Below are 23,709 nucleotides of genomic sequence, written 5' to 3' on the forward strand. Positions count from 1 at the left end.
AGGAACCGTAAAGTCTTTAGAAGAGATTTAAAGTGTCTCATAAAAAACTGCAATAGGGATTTTAAATTTGAGTCAATTTTAGCATCATTTTTAAAACAGTGTTGGATTATATTATAATTTCAAGCCTAATAGGGACTTCAGTTATAAGTAGTTTTCAATTATTTTTTGCTTTCGACCTTCAAAATAACATTAGCAGGTACATTAGACCAGACAAATGTTTTATCCTGAGAATAGAAACACTTTCGTTTATCAGCATATATTCATCTCAACTCATCCAGCTGAAAAAAAAAGAAAGTCAATAAACACACCTATTGTGTTGGTGACCATGTTTCCATCCTGAACAGATTGCTGAAGTATTAGGCTACATTTTTGGTCTTGGTTTAGACAGGACTAATAGAAAATATGTTTTACTAACATATTTTAATGCAAATCTAGTATGTTGTGCGTGCATAAAATGTAGAAAAAAATGTATTCCAATGCTTAAAAAATACAGCACCGTGCTTTGAATGACATACACATTAAACATTATTGTTTTAGCTGCTCTCTGCTCAGCTTAAAAACAGGAATTTATAAAGAAAACACAGATTTCAAATTGCAATGAAATGTCTCGGTGGGGTCACAGTAGAAAATAATCAGACTGCACAAAAACAACAGAAATCAGGAGGTACATGTCTGACAACCAGCTCTGAGTTTGAAAACAGAGGGAATAGTTGTTGAGAAATTTTACATAAGCCTCCAAAAAATGTCTAAAAGTAACATTTAAGATCAAACTGTGTGGTTATAGTTATGCATGAGAAATGCACCTCCTCTTGGATTCTTTTTTTTTTCTTGTTAAATACAGGCTTATTTTTCATGCAGCTGCATCTACTGTTTAACATAAAACGCATGCAGCGTGTTGTGTGCCGAAAGGCGAGGAATAAACTTCAAAGGAATGTTTTCGACAACATAATTCTCTTAAGGCATCTGTTTGGTGAAGGCGCACCAAAATCTTGATATCATCATTTTAAAGTGCTTGGAGTTTCGGGGTGCTGTGCGGTGTAGAGACAGATCACATAACTCATATGGGGGATTTTAGTCCACAATGCCGGCGTTCAGGATTGGTGTTGAGTTTTGCAACCCTGAGCTATCATCTAGGATCAAACAAACTTAAGGGTTTCTGAGGGATGCTGTGGGTTAAATTTGAAATATTATAAGATCTTTTTAAGGATCACTAAGATTTAAACTTATGATCACTATAAAAAAGACTTAGTTGTAGCACATTAATTTAAGCAAGTTGGAAACTTGGACCCACAGCGGGGTCCGACTTCAAATTTGGGAATTTATGAGACAATTTAAGGGGAGAAGTATGGCAAAAGCTCTTGTCTGATGGAGCATAACAAACTTATTGACTTCAGTCTTAACATACATAAAACATACATTAAACCAGCAGAAATGTATTCACAAGACAAATTAGAAGCACTTTTATAGATCAAACAGTACATAGTAGGTGATTTTATTTTATTCCTAAAATTCATTCAGGTTTTAAAAAATTGCAAACAAGTAAAAAATATTTTCAGCAATAGAAGAGTTTTCAAAGGCTGTGCCAGTAAATCCATCTAAAAGCTCCTTTCCAAAATCATTTCCTTTAGGAACAAACAGAAATTACCACAATAAAGGAGCCAAGTTTGAAAAATTACCTCAATAAAGCAAGTTTTTGTGAAAATCCCGCAATATTTTCGAATAACAGAAAGGTTGGCTTGATTTCTTTCACCGGCAGCCAAATGCATTTCGATGAGCTGTCAGCCGAATGTTCCGAATTGCATCTAATCGGAGCTTCAAAATGACTGCGATGCCCAGAAGGAAGGAGATCAATGTCAAAGATACAATCCGGTGGCTCACAGCAGACAACAAACTCACACCCTCACTGTGCAGAGGTGTTGGATTTAGCAGGAACAGCGTCCTGATTGAAAGCACAAGTCCTCTTGTCCTCTGCTAACATGTAATCGATACATTTTTAAAGCAGATTAGCACTTGGGTCAGCTGTAAACAACGTTTTACTAGAAAAGAGTGACATGAAAACTGATGTAGAGACAGTCAAGGGACTGCAGGACTTTTCAGGCTACAGACTAAGGAGCAAACAGAAAACAGAAGTCTGCAACTTTAATGGATTGTGCTCCTAAATAGTAACAAACTACACCCTGTAGAAGTACCTCATCAACAATAGTACATTTTCAGAAAAGACTTGTAATAACAGAACATATGTATCATATTACTTTTCCTTTAGATGTCACCATCAGGCTGCCCAATCCAAAACTGCAGAGAAACTGATTGCTGGAGTTTGAGTTGATAAAAATGACAAAACTGAGAGCAAAAAATGATAAAATTGTATTCTTGTTGCTGACTGGGATAAAATGTATGGAAAAATGATAATTTTATTGCTCTTCAAACGCGGTATACATGTGAGGTGATGTGTTAGTTCAGTAGAAAGCTAAATAACGTAGCTGAACTTGTAATTATATCAAAATCACAAAAAAGGAACAAATACAAACATTCTACTTGGTAATGCTTGATGTTTGCACTGAATATGCTGCTATAGGAAATTTCTTTTAGCACATTTTACCCAAACACTTGCTTAGTTGTTCTTTTTGTAATAACGTTTGCTTAATTACTGGTATTTTATATTTGATTGAACCAATGTCATGTACTTTATTTATCCTTAATTGCATCTGGCTGGTGAAGCACTTTGTGCAGGAAAAGTGCTAATAAATAAACTTGACATTGACTTGTTTTTGTTCCAGAAACTGCTTAACAGGTGAATTTCTAAACCTCTTGCAAAGTCAAACAGCAGTTAGGTTATATTAAATATTGTAGAGATGTGTGGCAAAACGTAGCTTTTTCAAAAGCACATTAAACCTGTAGTCCATATATTTATATTTTTCATATGAAAAGAGCATATTAAAGAGTATTTGTGCAAATATGTTTCTTCTTCTATGACAATGCACTATTATTGTTGGTAGAATGCCTTATTGGGAAGGCTCAAAAAGCAAAATAACATTTTATTTTAATGTTTTGCCATGTTACAACCAGAAACTTAAAAATGTTTTGTTGTTTTTATGAGGTGGACAGAAGCAGATTAATGTATAACTGTGGAACGCATTTATTCTGACACCTCTAAGTAAAACACAGTCAAATCAAAAGCTTCAGAAGTTAACCTTTTTAATAAATAGTCAATCTTGTCAGTATAAAAACAGCCTTTCTGTGAAGGCCTCTGAGATGATGATGATGATTATTATTATTAAAGATGATGACTGAAGCTAAATACAGATCAAATTTGGAATGAAAACCTGTTAAAAACTGCAGATAACTTCACTTTGGGGCTAAGAATCACCTACACCATAAAATACAGCCAGACTATAAAGAAATGGGTCTGATCCAAAGATATTCATGTGTTATATCATGTTGCTGCATCACAAAAAATTCCAAAAAACACATCTAAGATTGTGGCTGTAACAACACCAAATGTGTACAGCTTTGCGTTTGCTGGCATTATTGATGTCAGTATAGCAATATAATCATTTTTTCATAATGACATTGCAATGAGCTTCTCATGAAAGAAAAATCGTTTAGGCAAATCAAATGAATCGGCTGACTCAGCACAAACTTTTAAATTAAAAGCGGTTAACTTCAAAACAGAGCGGAAGGTGGAGGACCGCCAGCATGAAGATGAATCCAACAAAGCAACACATTTATGTCCTCACCCTCATCGTTGCAAAGGGTCTATCGTAGTTTCCAACGTAGAGCAAGCCGACGGTCTGTGGTAACAGCCTGGAAAGGCAAAAAGATCACGGTTAACACCAGCAACTCCCCCCCAGTGCAGGATCTCAACACTGAAGTATGTGAGTGTTAACAGCGTTGGAAAGAAACCACTACTCCACTTCCATTTACCAGCTAGTAACAGAATGATAAGGATGTGAGATTACACCTCACTGAGCCCTTCTGTGTGTCTGCACAGCTTGATGTCCCTCTACCCACAGAGTGAACTACAGTATGGGCATGTTTACAGTACAGCACTGCAATACAAAGAACAGAGAATACCGGCTTTTGGAGTACTGGTCTCAAAACTTTAATGAGATTAAAACGTGCAGTAGGTGAAGGACTTGAATGCCAAGAAAACAAAAATTCTCAAAAGCAAAAAGAGAAAAAGGTCAGGTTTTGAAGCATGATCTGTGTTCCTTAGATGGATGAAACAAACATCAACTTGTTCTGGAACAATAAAAAGGCTTTTGTGTGATGTTTTACAGTGACATTGAGTACGATTTCTGAAAGGGTTTTAATGTCTCACTGCTGTTTGGAGCAATTATCTTACCTAAACCCTAACAGAGGGGTTATTTTTGTCTCTGTAACTTAACGCAGACCTATTAACCCCTCCTGGGCAAAGAAGCTACAAATTAAACCAGCAGTCTATACTGAATTCCAAGTTGTAAAATCAAACAGAAAGCAAAGTTGGAGGTAATATGTGTGTAAATAAATGTTTTGTTTCGACCCTTCATCAATTTCATCCCTCCAGCTGCAATGACAGGCATAAAACTGAGCATTTTTATAACACGGGTCCTAATTTTTCATATTTTAAGTGGAAAAAAACATTGATGAGAAACAAATTAGCATTCCTAGATCAACTTCCAAGACTTCCTATCATTTTAGATACAACAACACAAATGCCAAAGCTACAATTAATCACAAAACTATTCATATCCTTAAGAAACTGTAGATTTAAAATTATGTTCATTCAATCTCAATAGAAATTGATAGAAATTAAGAGTTATCTCTTAAAAGAAAAATATCTTAAAGGACTGTTATTTTTTATGTTTTTAATTTTCTTTTTAATTAATTTGGCACATAAAAACATCTTTAGTCTTTTTTCAATAAATTTTAATTTGCATCACAGAAATAAAACTCTTTTTTCTAATTGCAGAGCAACTTTTTGAATGTTTCCCTTTAGTGATGAGCTCAAAATCTTTGAGGCTGGAAGGCCTCCTCACTATTACCTTAATATTTAGCTTCAGGTAATATTAACATTCTCTATTACATTCTAATGAGGACAGAAGCCAGGCTGCTCCAGAACATTAATATTACTATGAATAAGAAGAAAGGTAAACTGCAGATTGCTTTGATCCTAAATTATTTTGGTCTCAAGTGAACAAAATAGTGTTTTGGTCCAAACAAGAGCAGCTGTGTAGGCTAAAAGTTCACAAAGAAATAGTCACTAAGATTCATTAATAGAAAATGTGCATTGCCCTCAAAGAAAAAATGAGGAATTATGAAAGGCTGTGAGCTAAATGAATCAAAACCTAAAAGTGTTTACAAGAGACAAAGAGAACCTAAAATTATTCCATAAAAAAGGAAAAATCTAATAAAGATAGGACCTCAGGACCTCAGAGAAGCATCATTCTTTGGTTAATCAAATTACTGTAAGGCCAGTTTGTAGATAATAGCTTTTTTTGTGGGTTCAAAATGTTGTTAACTATTTGTTCCAATAAAGTGGGAACAAATAGTGTTTTTGCCACTGCCTAAAGATGAATCTGAAATTGTTTCTCTGCTGAAATAATGGTTTATGCAATGGGAGCCTTTCTAAAGAGAGATAACACATAGGAGACTAGACAGGAACTGAAACTATCCCCCCAAGAGACTTAAAATCAATTCTTATGTGATATGTCAAAACTGGCAGCGATGGCCAAAACAACAACAACCAAGTCAATTTCCAAATATTTCCAGAACAAACCGTTTGTACCTCCCAGATTACCAACAGATGTCTTAATCGCAGGGTTTGCTTCCCCTGCCCACCATAAAAATACAACTAATTGTCGCTGCAGCTTATTTCAGGCACTGTTTCTACAAACACTGACACAGGTTTTATATTAGTTACCCATTTTTAGCATCAAAATAGAGGGGGATGCAAAGCCAAATGGACATCTAAACAACAGGGCAGCTCCGCAGTCTGGTCCAGCTAATTCTCAGATCTCAAATGGAGCTGAAATCGGAGACCGTCCTCCCAGCCGCTCTCACCCCCTTCCTGCGTAATGATAGCTAGCAAGGGGAGGAAGGAAGCAGCAGTAGACATTAAGGGGGCCAAATAGGCATATTTTAATGTGCTTTGTCCAGTGCCAAGCCAAGTCCATTTCCATCAATAGCTGAACAGCCCCTCTAGGGCTTCAGGAATCTGCAGCACTCACAAACAACAAAATTACCTTCATTTTGACAGCTTCTCTTAAACAACAGTAAGTCAATGAGGTTTTCCCAAAGGGATTGGAATACAGACTGAAACAAATGGGGCTAAATCAAGAAAGCCTCACCGGAAGAAGCTTGCTGTGTGGACGTTTGCAAGCTCTTTCACTGCGTAACGTTCAACTTGCACACAAAACGCAACTATTTGAAATGACATGAAAACATCCGCTTTCTTTGAAGAAAGGTCGAGATAAATTGTTGTAAACAATACGTGGGTAAACACCAGTAAATATCTCGGGCTAAGGATTCATCAGGCTGCTTAAGCAAATCCATTATCAAAGTAAAATTAAACAGACAATAAACAAAATATGATTCAAATAAAAATTTTGGGGAATAAAACCATACAGCATCATCTAACTGCTTTACAGTTGAAGGAGTATAACACTTTGGAGTCATGATCATGCGTATAACACCGGGTTTCTAGGCTGCGTTGAGAGAGGCATAAATATTCAGAGTCTTACCTGCAGTACACAGCGTTAAGTGCACTTTCAGTTAGAGAATAATAATGGAGAGCTGATGCTCAAGGTGGAGCCACTTTAAATGATTAGCCTACTAAAGTAATAGTAAAGTTTTCTTGCTATTTTTGTTGCACCTTTGCTTTTAAAAGGTTTAAACATCTTTCGTCTACCAACATTTATCAGGCAAATTACCTTTCAGAGGCACAGGCATTTTAACTGATGGCTTTCAGCTGGAGATTGGTTTTTATTAAGCCATTTTTTGAACACTATCTAATTACTTCCAGCACCAGAAAGTGTCATTACGTGCCTAATGGTGTGTTGGTGGCCCTTTCTCTACAAAAACAACCCTGACTCAGTCGTGTAAGTTGAAAGGTAGAGATTTCATGGATTATTTCTCCAGCACATATCACAGCTGCTTGACTGAAATGAGAGCTGGAGAATTTTGAGGTCATGTCATCAAACTCGTGCTCCTCAAAACATCAGTGAAGCATCAGCTAAGATTTTCTTCCCCCCATAATTCATCTTGAATGTCAATGTAAAAGGCGATGTAAAAGAAAAGGAAGCAGACTAGATCATTCATTTACCATCAGGTATGAAAACCGTAGTTGGTAGAACATAAAGTCTATGGCCTCAATCAAAACCCTGCATTTGTATCTATAGATGTAAAGTATTATCAAATATGTACTATTAAACTATTGACTCTTCAATAATCATCCTATAAATGTTTAAATGCACACAATGTTGCTATGCCCTTGTATAACACGACACAAAATCCTAAAAAATGTGATTCTCTGTGATCAAGACCTGGCTTGAACTACAAGTCTGCAGTGATTGAAGTCAATCTATTCATAATGGCAGAGACTTCAAAGTCTGGCTCCAGATTTGTTCTGCAGGATTCTGCTAGATTGCATGAATGTCAGAAACCCATCTCTCTCGCCATCTTACGTTTTACAAATCGAATCCTTCTTTGCTGTGTTAGAAAAACTGGAGCATAAAAAATCTCCCTCAATCTTCCAGCCTCTTCTCAATTTTCTAATTTCATTCACTTTGGAGGCAAGGTTTTGAATTCACTCTGCGCTGAAGCTCACCTTAATGCTTTTACAGGGCATGAACTTGACTAGAATCCTATAGACTAAATATGGATCATGATGCTGTAATGGAAATGATTCCTCGGAATAGAAAGGTGGTGCGAGAAGCTTTGGGCAACAGCCTTGGGAGAGGTAATTCAAGCTACCCAAGCTCCTAAAATCCCAGTGCATCTATTGAACTATGATATAACCATTACTCATCCTGCTTTCTGAGGGAATGCTGGCCAAAATTAGTAATGAAACCAGAAATCTATACAATACTTTTAGGCACCATCCTTAATTAGGATTCTGGCAATGTCTCTGCAATTGCTCAATATTTCCATTTTATCCTTTTCCGTTTCTTCCCTCCTACTGCCACACAATAATCACTGTCTGCCTCTGTGCGTGCTTTCAGAGAAGGTAATAAAACTTTCAAGGCTGTATGCCTCAGTGGTGCAACAAGATGTGCTCAAGGATTGACTGTGTGGGCTGATGAATAAACAGTTGTTACCTCCATCTCTCTCTTCCAGACAGCAACTAAGCAGAGATCTGAAAGCCTACACCGATACTAAGCAAGTCGTGGCGATCGGTACTCTGCCAGCAAAATTTATCTTTTGGGAAAATATCAAAAAGATCTGAAATGGCAACAATGATTGTCTGTGTTCTCCCACACACAGGGGAGGAGTAAAGACGCTAACAGGCTGGCCGTCTTTCGAGTAGAATGAGCGGCTGTGCCCTGGTGTCATCCTCGGAGTATGTTGTTGGTAAATGGAGGTGGGCTCACTCATGGCTAAAGAGCTGGAACAGTCACAGAGGTCAAAAGGCTCTCAGAGGAAAGATGACAACAACTCAGACAACAGGGGACAATGTGGTGCTCTGAGTCGACAGAAAAGAGTAGTTTACTGAACAGCCAGACTATTGGTTACTTGGGGTTGTGCTCAAATGCACTAGTGGTTTAATTTACCGTGCAGATAAAAAACAAAAATCAACATGTCTCGAACCACTCAGTCCATTCTTTGAACATTCAGCAGATCAGCACTTTAGGCTCCAACAACCATATTGGATTCTGCCAAATTACCTCCAAACAGCATTAACTTCAGCCAGTTGTGCTTATCCTGTTTAGATCCCTAAAGCTTTTATTTTGCCGAGACGTGATAGATTAACTAGTTGTGTTAACAAGCAGTGTACCTAAAGAAGTGGCTGGTGAAAGGATTGGTTTTCAGGCCTACCAATTCAGCCTCACCTGTATCATTTGTATCAGCAAATTCACTTAACACCAAATTCAAACATGCAGAGTGAAGATGAACTAAACTAAAATGAAGGTGTGAAAATTGTTGGCATCCTCATCCCAACTGAACAGAATCCGCTGCATTATTCTGCTGTTACTGCGTCGAAACATCTGGTTTACACTTTGTTTATGTCCTCAAGTGATTGTCATCATGCAGGAGGAACAGCAGAGTAGAGACTGAAAGAATGTTTGTCCTATTTTGTGGCTCAGACTTTATTTGAATTGTCTGTTAAGAAAATAATGGTTTCCTTATGAATTACTGAGTACAGGCAGATCTGACGTCCAGTGGAATCCACAGTTTAAGGCAAGAACTGCAGTAAATGTCATATCTCTACTGTAGAGAGATAATACTGTTTTTCATGTATCTCCCATATTTCATATAAAAAATTGACTAAAAAAAGTCTTCTAAAGAAATTGCTACATTTTCCTCCATGCTGTTCAGGAGATTCTCCCGTCAACATTGAGAATGCATAGCTTTTTAATCCAGACTATATACTTCGTAATCATCCGCTATTGACATATTCCATTATTAGAATTGCTAAAGAGCACCTCGTCACATAAAGTTTTGACACATTTCCTACTTTTACAATAGCTTCGCATTTCTAGATTCCAAAGTGTATTTGTGTGGTCCAAAATATCTTTCAGGTTCTGATTATCTTTTTAACAACCAAATTGCTTTTCTGCAGTTATGTTTATCAGGAGCAGGGCTTGAATCTGCAGTACTGGAAATGAATAATTAATGTCCCACAAAATTGAAAGAACTAGAAGGACAAAGCTTGTACAGCAAAGTAAAAAGTGCCCGACACAAGATGGCAAACGGGTGCACACAGGCAACGATGGAGACAGAAGTTATCTTTGTCAGAGTGCGGCTGTACTGCAAAGGAAGAAATTAAACCCCAAGGGGGAAGAAAAGACATGAAATGAAAAAGAAAGTTTTAACGTCAGAGAAATTTAACGTGGTTTTAGGACAGCTGCATCCACAGCTTTTAATATATGTGTGCATGTAAGAGTAGCTTTCTCAGTGTTGTGTTGTGTTGTGTAACGAAATGATAGGTGCTATTGGATTTGTCAGGCAGAGCGTTGTCCTGGCAACAGCCACTCACCCCTCTCCTCCGACTTTGGTGATCTTGAGGCGAAAGTCCACAGAGTTGAGGTTGGGGGGCTTCCACTTGAGGATGTCGTCACATCTCCCAGCTTTGTACCTCTGTGGAAAGGACAACAAATTTAACACCGTAGAACGGATTTGATTTTCCAGAAAACATCAGCGACAATTTGACACATCAACACGGTGAAGAACCAAATCGCTGAAGGACTTTTTTTGGGGGCGAAAGTTAAAGAAAACCCCTATGAAACGGACTCTCTACTAACAAGTCCTGTCGGCGTAATGTCTGGCTGAAATAGATTAATACAAATATTTATGCACAATGATTCACCCTGACTCCAGGTTTTACATCACAACTATGTTTCACCGTGCACCGGCGTACAGTACGAGACCGCATCCTTCCTTCTGCAGCTTGGATTATTCATGTGCGCCTGACATTTCGAAGGACGTGAATCAAGCGCACTGAAACATGAGGAATGTAAAGGCATGACGACGGGTGGAGGCGGGAACAGATGACCAAATTCTGTCACTGTCAGGTTGCCAGGTAACAGAAGTCTCCTGCGAGGGAACGTGTGAGAAAACAGACAAGATTCCTCAGGAGGACCTGCACTGTCACAGTGCATGAAAAAGTAAAGAGGGTCTAGACTCGGCCCTCGTATACCCCTGTGGAAAGCGGGTGGAAAGTTAGGCCACTAAGGCAGAAGAAACACAGAAAACCGGATTTTGTGGAGTTGTTGTGTTTTCTGGATTATATAAAACTCAAGGCACTTTCACACAGCTTTCCCTCAACCAAATAAAACCAATTGACCTAGAGATTAAAATTTAAATGTATGATTTTATGCCCAAGAGTTTATGAGCAAACCCTGAATTCAAAAACACTGAAATAAATTATTTTTGAAAGGGATCTTTCAAGCATTCACAGCATTCACTTTTTTAGCATATAACTGGGATTTTGTATCAGCAAATGAATTGAAATACCTCTGATTAGTAACAGTGATGCAAAATTGACAGTACTTTGTACAACAACAACAAAATACAAAAAATGCCTCAAACTGCTGAGCTGAATATAATGAATAGAAGTAGAAAAGTTTAATAATTTGGAAAATCAGCTTCCAAACACTATTCTGAATATATGAGGTGATGCAACTCGGTGGTAAACATGCAACCGTCTTTTTTTTTTATAGCTAGTTGATGCCATCAAATCAAAATTTCTGTAAGCTTCAGCGGCAGTTTCAATGCTTTACATGGAGGCTATGTAGCATTTCAAATTCAAATCACACAATGTGATGCAAATAAGGAGCCCCACAAACTCAAAAAAATATTTAAAAGTTGTCAACAGCATGAACTAAAAGTCCCAGAGGATCTATTCAGGTTTGTTCCCAACCCTGTGTGCTAAAATCTGTATGCTACCACTTTAAACTACAGTGATATCTTCTCAAAATGAGTCCATGCCAGAGGAACCATGGCAACAACTTTATGAAAGGCCTATCAGACTGCAGGTAGAATCAACAGACAGCCTTCAAATTCATTTCTAAATGAAAATGTGTTGCCTGATGCACTTGCTCTTTCATTACTATTGTTAGTCTAGTCAATAAGTGATTGCATATAAAAAAAGTTTATTACTGAAGCGACCGTCTGTGTCGACCTTGCCGTCAGGAGCATATCTCTCGTCTATCACATTCATTTTCAAGTAATGAGGTGCCACTGCATAGAAATTACCTGCTGTTTCAAATCAGAATGTCAGGGGCTTTGACTTTCAGAGTGTGAGGGGAAAAAATGGAAGCATCCATATAATACATTAGTAAATGTCTTATTTCACTTCTAAAAGCAAAATATGACGGGTTATTAGCCTCGTTGTAGATAAAGTAAAGACATTTGGGCTCAGAAAAACACATTTCTGCCAAAGAACTCTAAATGTTGAGAATCATTTCACATATTTACAAGAAAAAAACTGGGATAAAATCTGGTTTTGAAATCTTGAATTAGCAATTACTAAATCTTTCGTGATAAAAGACATACATTTCCAATATTAAAACAGAGATATTTCCTGACACTGTAGAGTCAGAAATTTGTAAAACAAAACCCTCAGAAATTATTGATTAGTCATCCTTTAATTATTGTTTTTCCTTTTATTTTACAAAAGTCCAAATAATCTTTCATAGAAAAATAACGTAAATGTATAACAAGTGTATCTGATGTCAAATATCATCATCTTCCAAAAACAATGGCATAAATAATTTTTTGCCAACAGTTGTTTTGGCAAAAATATCACCACTTCTTTCTTTACAAAAATGCTTTTGGCAAAATAAAAACTATATATTTTAGGAAAGTGACAATATGAAATCTGTTTGATACTTAATGGAAGAATAACAAAAAGTAGTGATAGTCAACAATAAAAAAAACTTATAAGGGATCAAAAACAAAGAAGTTATAAAAAATGTAATGCAGTTTGATTTTTAGTTAGTTTTACAATATGAAATTAACAATACTGAAAGACCAAACACACCATTTGTCCCAGGAACTATTGGCTATCCTAACTGGGTTTATGTCTTTCAAATAACATACCAAGCTGCAACATTTCTTCAACCTTTTTCCAGCTCTATTGAAATCAGCAATACAGAAATAAAAGTGCATCAATGAACTGACAACTTGTGTCAAGTTCAATATTTTCATAGTAAAAGCTTTCACAGAATCCAGCATGAGGTGATAGTAGGTGGCAAAGGAGCTCTTACTGTGTTAGCATAAAAAAATCGACTCCAGCCGAGCTCTTTAAAACCTTTTTTTTTTTTTTTTTTGGATCAAGATAAATATTGAATTTACAGCAATAAAAATATCACATAGTATTTTGATTCACAAAGCGTTATCTATAGAAAAAAAAATCCAAATTCATCCAATACGACACCACAGAGAACATCCCTGCACTGCCTACACAAACATTAATGGCCCAGCACCTCTCATCACGGAAAGAATATGACTGAACAGCTGCAGCAGGGGCATCATCAGAGGAGCTATAGCTGAACAGCAGTGCTATAAAGGTGGAATGGTTTGTGCAATTTGTGCAAAAAAAAAAAAAAAAGCATGAATAAATAAATATATAAAAACAACAGGGGCGTTTTCAAGAGCTAAGGCTCTGCAAAAATGTTAAGAGTTACAACCTCAGCTTGGATTTTGCCTAACCAAACCTGCAGTTATTTCTTTCTTTTTTTTTTTTGCATCACTATCAACTCACCTGATTTGAAACCTCTGCAGGTGAGAAGAAAGCCAGGTAAAAGAGACAAATGAGAACACAGGGAGGGATGAGATCATAAACTATGCTACAAGTTATCAAACATCCCCCCCAACAGTGATGTGAATTTCTTTTTAAAGTTGAGAAATGGAGAGGTGTAATTGATCTAACACAATCAATGTTTCCTCTGGAGGAAATTTAGCTTTTATTGATTTAAAAAGAGACATGAAGTAAACAAAAAACTGGAGAATATTCACATCTGTTTTTTTGTTGTTGTTTTTTTGCTCTGCAGAATTCAGTGCAGAGATTAAAATGTCAGAAGGCTATTTTTAGGAAAATGCAATTCAAATCCAAACTTGCAATCTTTAAAGTGGTCTCATTTAATACATTCTGAAGATAAACAGTATCTGTGATCAGATCACATAATCTGAGTGATATGTCATTCTTCAGATCGTCTAATGCATGCAAAGGTTCCAGCTCTATGGAATCACCTGATTGGTGTTAACATGCTTTCTATGACTGACAAATCATTATTCATTGCACTGATTCAACTTAATGAATCAGAATGTTGAAGAACTTAAATGTTCATAAAAAGAGAATATGAATAACTGTTAGAGTTAACTGCCCAAATAATAACAACAAAAAAGTGTTCAGTGCTGCAAGGACTGATACGGGAGGTTTTGTTATCAATGGCTTCAACTGCTGTATATGTGGGTTAATCTAATAGGATATTTTACAGAAGTCTAAATGATAATAAATGAAGTACATTTTGTCAAATATCAACTTTTGTCACATCAGTAAATATCTATAAACTATGTGCTGCTTTTAATGTGGCCTGTTATACATAGTATGTGTATTACGATAAAAAGAATAAAATTTACAGTGTGCTACTGCGCTTCTATTTTCCCCCCAGTTAATAATTATCACCAGAAGATACGAGGTTAAAAGGTCAATATTCTTTACTCAATCTATTATTGCTGTTAGGGGTTCAAATAATCTAGACGGGAGACAGAACTGGAAGTGGAGGAGCTGAAGATGCTGAGGTTCTCCTTGGGAGTGACAAGGACAGACAGGATTAACAACGAGGTCACCAGAGGTACAGCGCAGGTTAAACGACTGGGAGATAAAGTTAGACAGGCCAGTCTGAGACGGCTTGGACCTGTGCAGAAGAGCACTGGGAATATTGGTAGAAGGATGTTAGAATGAGAACAGAGGATGCAGAAAACAGAGTTAGATGGAGGAGGACTCAATGTGGCGACCCCTAAAAAGGAAACAGCAAAAGTAAAAAGGAAAAGAGAGGTTCAAACGATCATTAGCTAAATTTAACAGTAAAGCAGAGCGTCTCCTGCCATGTCAGGTACCAAGCATTTAACATGCAATGGTGAGTGAATTTTTACTGGTGTAGATAGTGTGTCTGCATGCATTACATAAATGATGCAAAGCTATTTTAGGGGAATTGCAACATTTGAGTAGAAGTGGCACATCTTTGAGGTATCTTTATGGTGTTTTATAATACATTTGCCTTCATGCAATGACTAAAATAACTAGTCTTGTAATATTGCCAGGATATTACAAGTCTAGTTATATTCAGAGAGCATGCTCGTTCTTTCCCTGAAACAGCTGCACTGTTTTTGCAAACCCTTCTTAAGGTCAAATAAATATTACCATCAACAAAATACAAATGCATGTTAAATATTGAGCTTTTAATTCACTTTTGTTAGGGATAATTTGCGTTTTCGGAGAAATTCAAAGTCTATTAAACCAAATCAGTGAAGAAACTCACAGCTATAGAAAGCTTATTTCATTCAGGCAACATCTGAAACTGTAATCCATAAATATTAGACGGCATGATTGATGGAAAAACGCTGTCGCATAAAAAATATGTTCCCTATTACATTATTAAGCAATTTTAATCAACAAAAGATTCATAGAATTGCTGATTACATAGGAGCAAAACAAGTTTTCCAGAGGGCTTACTGGAAAACTCCTTTGATTAAAATATTTTTTTAAGCCTCATTTCAATAGCAGCTTTTGCTGCAGGGCAGACGTAATGTTCAAGAGGGCTGTGGATTACACACAAAAGGCAACAAAAGTCCAATAAATCTGTTCCTAGGAGACGAGCAGTCCCTCAGTTTCAGCCCAGACGCTGCATAGGGTTTATTTGAGAACCCCACTGGCACCATGGGGACCTTTGAGCCAAGGTTCTGGTGCACCCTGGCGCAGCAGAACAGCTATATCTTGTGATAAACAATAAGAGAACATGGGGAAATAGAAAACCTAATGAGTAAACCATGAGGTAAATCAGGTGTAAGAGATATCTAAGCCAAGAAAAATGCACATTAACCTAGTGATGTGGTCACCTACATAACAAAAAACAACTGAATTTGTCAAATAATCTAATCACCAGCAGCAAACATATCACAGCTTGGATACTTACTGAGATTTTCTATTGCACAGTTTAAATGATCTGCCAAAAACAAGAAAGCAAACATTCTTCTTTCAAGTCTTTACACTGAGATTACCATCTGGACAGTTCTTAGAAGCGGTTTCATCATCTGCAGCAATGGTTGTCTTATCAATTCAGAATTTATTCAATGCTGCTGAAACAAAGAAAACACATTTCAAGGACACCATGTGTTTGCCGAGATAGCATCCAGCAACCGCCGGTGTGGAGGTAACCTTTGTACCCATATTAATGGACATTCATTTCAAGAACCCCCTGCTGAGATTAACCTCGAGACCAGCCTAAATCCCATTCACAACAGAAGAGATTAACACCACACAAGTGTAAGGATTTAAGGAGGAACAAAAATCAAAGACTTGAGGCTGTACATATTATTGACTGCTAATGGTGAAAGTGATAAAAAAAAAAAAAACAATATCAAACTGTTGTATTAGCCGTGAAAAGAGGTAATTTAAAGAATAGTGGGTCATACATTTAGAAGAATATATGCATTTATAAGAATCAGTGCCCGTTCCTCTTTATTGTAATTTAGTGATTTTTCAATAAATTAGCTGTTTCTTTTACAGAACACACATTTTACTGTGCATCACTTTGTCTATTTACCCTGGTGATGTTTTTTTTTATTTTTTAATCTCAGTCAATATATCTCAGTAGGAGAGTTTTATTCAATTCCTGAAACATATTACTGGGATGCACAGTATGGATTCAATGCCCTTCAAATTGTACAGTTTACCAAATCTCCAAGAGTCCACCACAATCATATTTTGCAACATTAATAATGCATTTTAAAATATTATAAACAGTAATTTAGTCACAAACTTGTAGTTTTAAAATTTACTTAGGATGAAGCGAATATATTCAAAATTATATTTTCAGAAAAAAACGCAAGGTAATACATTTCCTTGTAGTGAAAGAGAGAATGTTCTTACTTTAAAATGATCAAGATGACCAATTAAGCAAACTAGGAGTAACCATAAATTATAAAATTATCATAAGCAAATGCCAGAATTATAATCACCTATAAACATAACCTGATTAAACATTGTTACAAAATGAGGGAGAGCTGGTACATAAATGGATAACACCAATAAAATTGGAATAATCAAGGATTTATTATGTCATGCTAAATTACTCATGTTGGCCTCCATCAAGCCTCAGCATCAAATATTTCTCCAAATTCTTTCTCCATTTATCAGGGTTACAGACTTTTCTGGAAACATTCAATCAACTATCTCCTTCTTTTCAACTTAATGTGGAAGACCATCGTCAAAGCTTCGGTATGAAGAAATATTTCAATCAACGAGGGCAAATTTTGCTTTAAAAATATTTGATTACATAAGCTGTTTTTTTTTTTTTTTTTGCAGAAATCTCAAAGTGCTATTTTCAGTATTCAACCATGGAAATGTGTAACCATCTGAATGATGTAATGCTCCTTAGCTTCGTTGCATGCCACACATATTCTCATCAGTTCTCATTTTCTGTGTCCTCCAGTGCACAAGTGCCTAAATTTTGCATCTTTTTTACTTATTTATTTTTTTATTGATTTTATGTAGACATCAACAAAAGTAAACAAAAACAATTCACAATTCACCACAAAGGCACTGCAGTGTCTACATGAAAACATACATAAAGCCTAAATACACAAAACACAAACATTGTAAGTCCCCAAACTGTCGAAGGGCTATTTTTACATCTTAATGATGCAACTGAAATGCCTTGGATTACTTGAGTCGTATATTAATATTTTTGCAATGATTAAACTGTAAGTTTTAGTACTGAAAATGTTATGGTTTGCCACACATGTACACTAATTATCTGTAAAATTGCTAAGCAATTCAACATCTAATGCTTGATGATGTACAAGTTACTCACATTTTAAATGTACTCTGAATAAAGCTTAAATTCAAATTAAAACATTTTTTACTGGTAACATCTACAACAGGTATGATGACAGAAATGCATATTGGTTTATCTGTGGGTGGTCACTTCCCCCTGGGTGACACTTATGTGAAAATGAGACAGCACTAAAGCATGAGAGCCAATGTGTCTCTGGCCTATAAGACTGATTAAACTCAACAAACAAAAGCAGCGGACATCACATCTTACAAAAGAGGCCAACACTGTAGAGCTCTGGAATCCCCCACAGGAGAAATGTGCTGCCAAATGCTGAACATCAAATGCTCACACTAGGGGGTAGCACTAAGAGCTCCCTAAAAATCAATATTCTAGCTCCCACTGCTCTGAATGATTCAAAAACCACTTATTTACATAAGGTGGCATATCAAGGCAATTTCTTTCAACAAGGAGTCATAAAAATAAGTCTGTTTTTCAAAGGATTAGACCCTCATATGCAAACACTGGTGATTTGATTAAAGCACGAATGGTGCTAAGATATGTAGATAGAATTGTGTGTAGATGTGATGCAGGCATTTATTTATTTAAATAAATTAAACTGCACGTGACTTACATGTAAGCACTTTGGAGGAACTTCTGTCCATTCAATCACTGAATGGGCAGGAGAAATCTGGTTCTGTGCAGAAAAAAGTCTAAGTCCAGAGCTAAACTGAACTGAAGTGCTGAGGTTGGACCTTACGAGAGCTGAGGTGAACTGAAATGAAGGAATTATGATTATAACGAAGATTGAGCCCAAATTATCTCTACGTGTTTCATGAAGTCATACAGAAAATAATTCAGGTTCCTGCTGCTGAAGGTGGTTTGAGGAGCTACTATCTTTATTAGTTTAAGAATTAAAAACTGCTAGAAAATTGTCACAGTTTCAATATTTGAATTTGCCAAGTTTCTTTTGTATATGACTGTATTTTACAGGTAGAGGTCTATTCAGTATTATTATTCCTTCAGGGTTTTCAGGTCCAGACCCAACCATCTGTCTTTTTTCTTTTTTTATTTGGTTTGCATGAAACTTTATAATGATGATGATTTAATCAGTAATCATTGTGATTATGAACTTCTTAGTGGGGAGTCTGAACAATGGCCAAATAGCACTAATTTCTCAGATGAAGAGAGAAATAGCCACAGCCTTGCAGTGAGATAAAAGAACTTCTGTCCAATTCAAAGTCGAGAATAATATCAGGGGAATGATAAAAGGCACCTGACAGCAAAATTGACTTGTCTGAACAACGGCCTGTCTATGCAATCAGATTTCTCATCGACAGAATGTCTGCCTTGTTGCCCTTGCCCGTTCCGCTCCCGTTTGACGAACAGCAATCATTTCAGGTCGCTGAAACAAAGCTGCCGCAGCTAATCCGAAAACTCTGTTTGACAGCAAATTCCTAATCCCTAACCGGGATGCTGATGAGGATGTTGCCATTTTAACTGCAGATCTAGTAAATGCTCAGACACATACATTCTAACATTTAACAGCCTGCCACTCTTTGGAGAGCCCTGTCTCTGGCTCTATTAGTTACGATCTATAAAATTCAGAGAGGTTACAGAGGACAACACAAAATCACATCAGGGGCAAACAACATGGTACTGCTCTAAATCTAATTCTGCTTTCTTCCCAGGATTGAACAGTCTGTACACTCTCCAAAACTTTTTCTTTTAGACATAATGCCAAACAATTTGCAGCTAAATTAGACACCAATAATCGTACACTTTTAGAATGTAATCAAGTGTGGAAGTAACAGAACCAAATCTAATTGGTTTTCTTCATGTGGGGGAACGGACACAACAAACTAATCAAAACGCAGCAGTAAAAAGAGGGAAAACATTATATTTTACCAAACTGACAACAGAGCATCAGGAATTGCAGAACTGAGATGTATATTGAGCCTGACTGTGGCATTAGTTAAAGAGCCTGGGGGAAGGCAAACGCAGATGGTCTCTCTGTTATAGTGGACAGAAAATGCAGATGGGTAAGCAAGCTTTGGCTAACTTTCATTGCACGGCTCTCCCGAGAACTGTTGCTACCTCGCTGTGAAACCCAAAATGACAGCGATAATTACCCACTAAATCTCTGAAAACCAAATAAAGCGCACAGAGTTGAGTTGTAAAATAAGTAACATAACCAGATCAGCCTGAAATTTCAAGAAGCACAGCCACAGAATGTGAGAAGAAACACTGGCATTTTCTAGATCTGAAATGAATCCCTTTAAAAATCACAGATGTTATTATATGTTCTCTGTCTTTGGCGTATCTGAGCTCAGGTTGTGGAGGCAACAGGTCCAGGAGGAAACCCCAGCAACACGCTCCAGCTCATGGGGGGATCTGTTCCCAGGTGAGATATACAGTCCCTCCAGTGGGTTCTGGGGTTTTCCCTGGGTCTAGTCCCCATGGGATGTGCTTGGAAAATCTCTAAAAGAAGGAGAGAGGTTTGCTTTTGGGCTAAGCTTTTTCTTCACCACGACAGACTGGAGCATACTCCACATCACTGCAGATGAAAATCCAATCCGTCTGTCAAGCTCTCGTTTTATCCCATCTCTGGTGAAGACAACACCGAGATATTTAAACTCCTCTGCTTGAGGCAGAGACTAACCCTGAACCGAGACGGTGCAGTCCACCTTTTCACAGTGCAGAACACCACGGTCTTGGACTTGTATATTTTATTTTTTAAAATAATTCAATGTGACTCATGTCTGCAGTGAAAAGGACTATATACAAAAACCTCAGGAAGGTGTGAGTTTCTTGTAGGTTAATTCACATTGGAGGCAAAGATTGCTTGTGTGACATTTATAAAAAAAAGAAAGAAATCAGCCAAGATTTTGATGAGAAATACTGTGCTATAATTACATTATGAAATCTCGGGCGGCGGCCCACAAAATCTTATTAAACCCCTATTAGTAGATCGTACTTTCTATGTCTTTTAATCTGAATTTCAAATCTCTAAGCAAGAAACCCCTTCTGGCAATAGTGTAAGGTCTCGTATTCCTAACTATCCTGCTTACAGTTATGTATGATTTAAGATGCAGCTTGCTTGCTCTGCATTTTTTAAATAATTATTAGTACATTTCAGAAAGCTATGCTTATGAGTGAACAGTCTCCATATGGCACAAGCTGCAGAGAAGCTTTAATTGCTTGTTTGATTGCTACTTAATCCTTTCCATGGCACGTAACAGCAGGAAGTGAAAGTGCAGTGCTAATCATCATGCTACGATCTAATGATGATCTGATTCCAGGGGAAACCAGGGAGGCAAATAAGGGCAGTAATTAAAAAAAATGCTAAAGAGCATCTGTTGAATTTCAATCAAAAGAGCTGATTGAAATTCCCTAAATGTGCTAAAGTCCTATAGATTACTCAATGTCGAGATGTTCGACATTCCCTTGGTCAGAGAAGCAATAGTCCAGACTCTGAATACATTGCTCCAGTTATTCCTACAGTATGGGTTGCTTAATTGGAAATCTACTGGATTTGATTCACGCGAGACATTTCTTGTCCTATTTTCATTGTTAATGACCAACTCAGATTTAAGCTAGGTTTATATTACAATAAATATTTTAATTAACAATAAACGTTTTAATTGTTTTTTAAATCTCTTTCTCACATGCTGATTTTATTTTAATTATGTAAAGCACTTTGAAATGCCTTGCTGCTGAAATGTGCTATACAAATGAAATTTGATTGATTGATTGATTGATTAAAGCAGTTTTTCCCAGGAGGTACTTTCTCAACACTGTGAAAACATAGTAACCGTATGTATACTTTTGCACATGCTCTGATATACTATTTTTCTATTCTGTTTATGTCCTTATAGTATTTTGTCAAGACTTTTTTTCTAACAATGGATAGTTTAATCACAAGTCTGGACTGAATCAAAGATTTAAAAAAGCTTCGCCATGGAAATGTGCATCAGTTTAGCCATTGCACACTTACTGAGGTGGTCTGAAGTTGTGGAGAGGAGGGTATCTAGTTCGGGTCTCATCAATGCTTATTAATATATAATTATATTATATATTATATTAATAGTTTCAAACCAATCCCTTTTGCAATCATTGGAGAGAAGGAGTTGGATCAGCTTATCTAAGCTTGAGCATATTATGCATGGATGTATGTATGCATGTATTTATAAATAGATGGATGGATGGATCTTATAAATGGCAACATTGGAAGAAGCCATAAAGATTTCAGAAGACTTTGGTACTTTGGCAAATATATCAATTAAGAGTTCAGAAAATTATGTCAGCTTATAAAAGAGATTTACATGTTCTCTCACCTATAAAGTGTCATAATTAAACTGCCGTAGATTGAAGCAAATGACCATGTAAATTGAACTTTACTGCAGCATTCAAAGTATAGAAGAGACAGTACAGAGCTGATTAACATCAAGGTAAAACAGAGGATAATGTGCAAAAAAACTCACTTCAGCTCCTTCTTTCACTAATGTTATGCAGATTTATTCATGTGTTGCACAAAGAAATATAGGCTCCCGGGTCCATCGCAGTGGAAGAACAGTGCAATAGCATTACTGTCAGGAGATAAAAGTGATTTTCTGCTGTTCTAAAACAAAGTAAATCAGACTTTCCGTCAAGGCCACTTCCATCGTAACACAAACCTCCATATCTCTGATTTAATGTCTCACATAGAGGTCCGTGTATGTGAAGGTGGTAAGAGTGTGGTTTTACTCTGCAATGACATAGGGACAAGTCCTGTTGCAGAAAGTGACAAATAGCTGCTGGTAATGACAAGCTGTCTGATACTCATGTAGAACCCCGAAGTGAGAAAAATCAGCAAAAGACATTCAACTTGTGTGTTGACAAATGACAAACTGCCAAACATGGATGGTGACTTACCCCACACGGCTGGAAGATCAGTCCATCGACTTCATGGCTGACTTGGGAAGTGAAGCTGCCTTCGAGGAGCTGAAAAAAAAGAAGACATAGTTTCTGTTAAGGAAAACTAACAGACACAGATGGTAGCTGAAAGTTTTAGGTTGAAACAGATTAAATTAGATTATTTTATAAACTCAGTTCCAGCCAAAGAGCCTGGCAACAACCTTGGACATAAACCAAAAATAAGTAAGCTTTAAGAAAACCAGAAGGCTTACACTTCTAAGCGCAAGCATGATACTATCTTTAAATCCGTCTAGCTCTGAAACTAAGCCCTTATCTGTTGTCCGATGACACATGATGGAGAGATCCAAATCTGTAACCCGACAGACCAGGTTGAGGACAAGAAAAGAGCAAATCATTAAGCTCCTGATGACTGGACCAGACGGATTTCACTACATCCATTAACATCAACCTAGACAACTGAGTCACAAAAATCACACAGCAGCATACCTGACAAACCCAGGGGAAACGGCAGAGGTGTATAGTAACACAATGTTTTCTTTACTATAAAAAAAACATCAACTACTGACCTAACTGTAGCGAGGGCATCAAATATTTTAAATCGATGCATTTGTTCCAACTTTAGTAATGGAGGAAGTTTCAAAAAAAGAAAATGTTCCCATTTAAATTGCTATACTTATTTGGTGGGCATATGGGTAATACCTAAAAGGTTGCAAGATTTTGTTGGATATCTACCATGTCAATAATATATTTTGCCTGTAGGATAAACTTTTAGTACCTTTAATGCCCTTATTTCATGTTTTGTGGCAGAGATGCTTGAGCTTACAAAGTGTGTTGGAAACAAAGACAGAAAAATAGACTTGAAAATGTGGACTGATTGTAGTCGATATTGTCATTGCAATACTGTCTTACTGAAATCTCTTCCCCATCAAGAAATTAAGGATATCTAATCAACGGCGTTCTGTATGTTTTGTGTATATCGCCATAGAACCGGTTTACCTCTTGAGTTTTGTAGTCTGTCATTGCCTAAATCAGTGGTTCCCAAACTTTTTCTTCTGCGCCCCCCCAGTGGTTTCCAAACATTTTCTGTGCCCCC

At 36.9% G+C, this 23,709-nt stretch overlaps 1 protein-coding gene across 1 annotated transcript in view; it reads right to left on the bottom strand.

The window, feature by feature from the left end:
• rngtt (RNA guanylyltransferase and 5'-phosphatase) overlaps positions 1 to 23,709 on the bottom strand; it is an 87,683-nt gene that overhangs the window by 8,894 nt on the left and 55,080 nt on the right. The window contains exons 12-14 of the mRNA XM_015057527.1: positions 22,614 to 22,682; positions 10,178 to 10,278; positions 3,738 to 3,804 (exon numbers count right to left, since the gene is read on the bottom strand). Of these exons, the coding sequence (XP_014913013.1) occupies positions 3,738 to 3,804; positions 10,178 to 10,278; positions 22,614 to 22,682 (237 nt within the window). The remainder of the gene's footprint in view (positions 1 to 3,737; positions 3,805 to 10,177; positions 10,279 to 22,613; positions 22,683 to 23,709) is intronic.

This window comes from Poecilia latipinna, unplaced genomic scaffold (assembly GCF_001443285.1).
Source record: "Poecilia latipinna isolate Pla-1442-1.1 unplaced genomic scaffold, P_latipinna-1.0 Scaffold61, whole genome shotgun sequence".
Taxonomy (NCBI): Eukaryota; Metazoa; Chordata; class Actinopteri; order Cyprinodontiformes; family Poeciliidae; genus Poecilia; species Poecilia latipinna.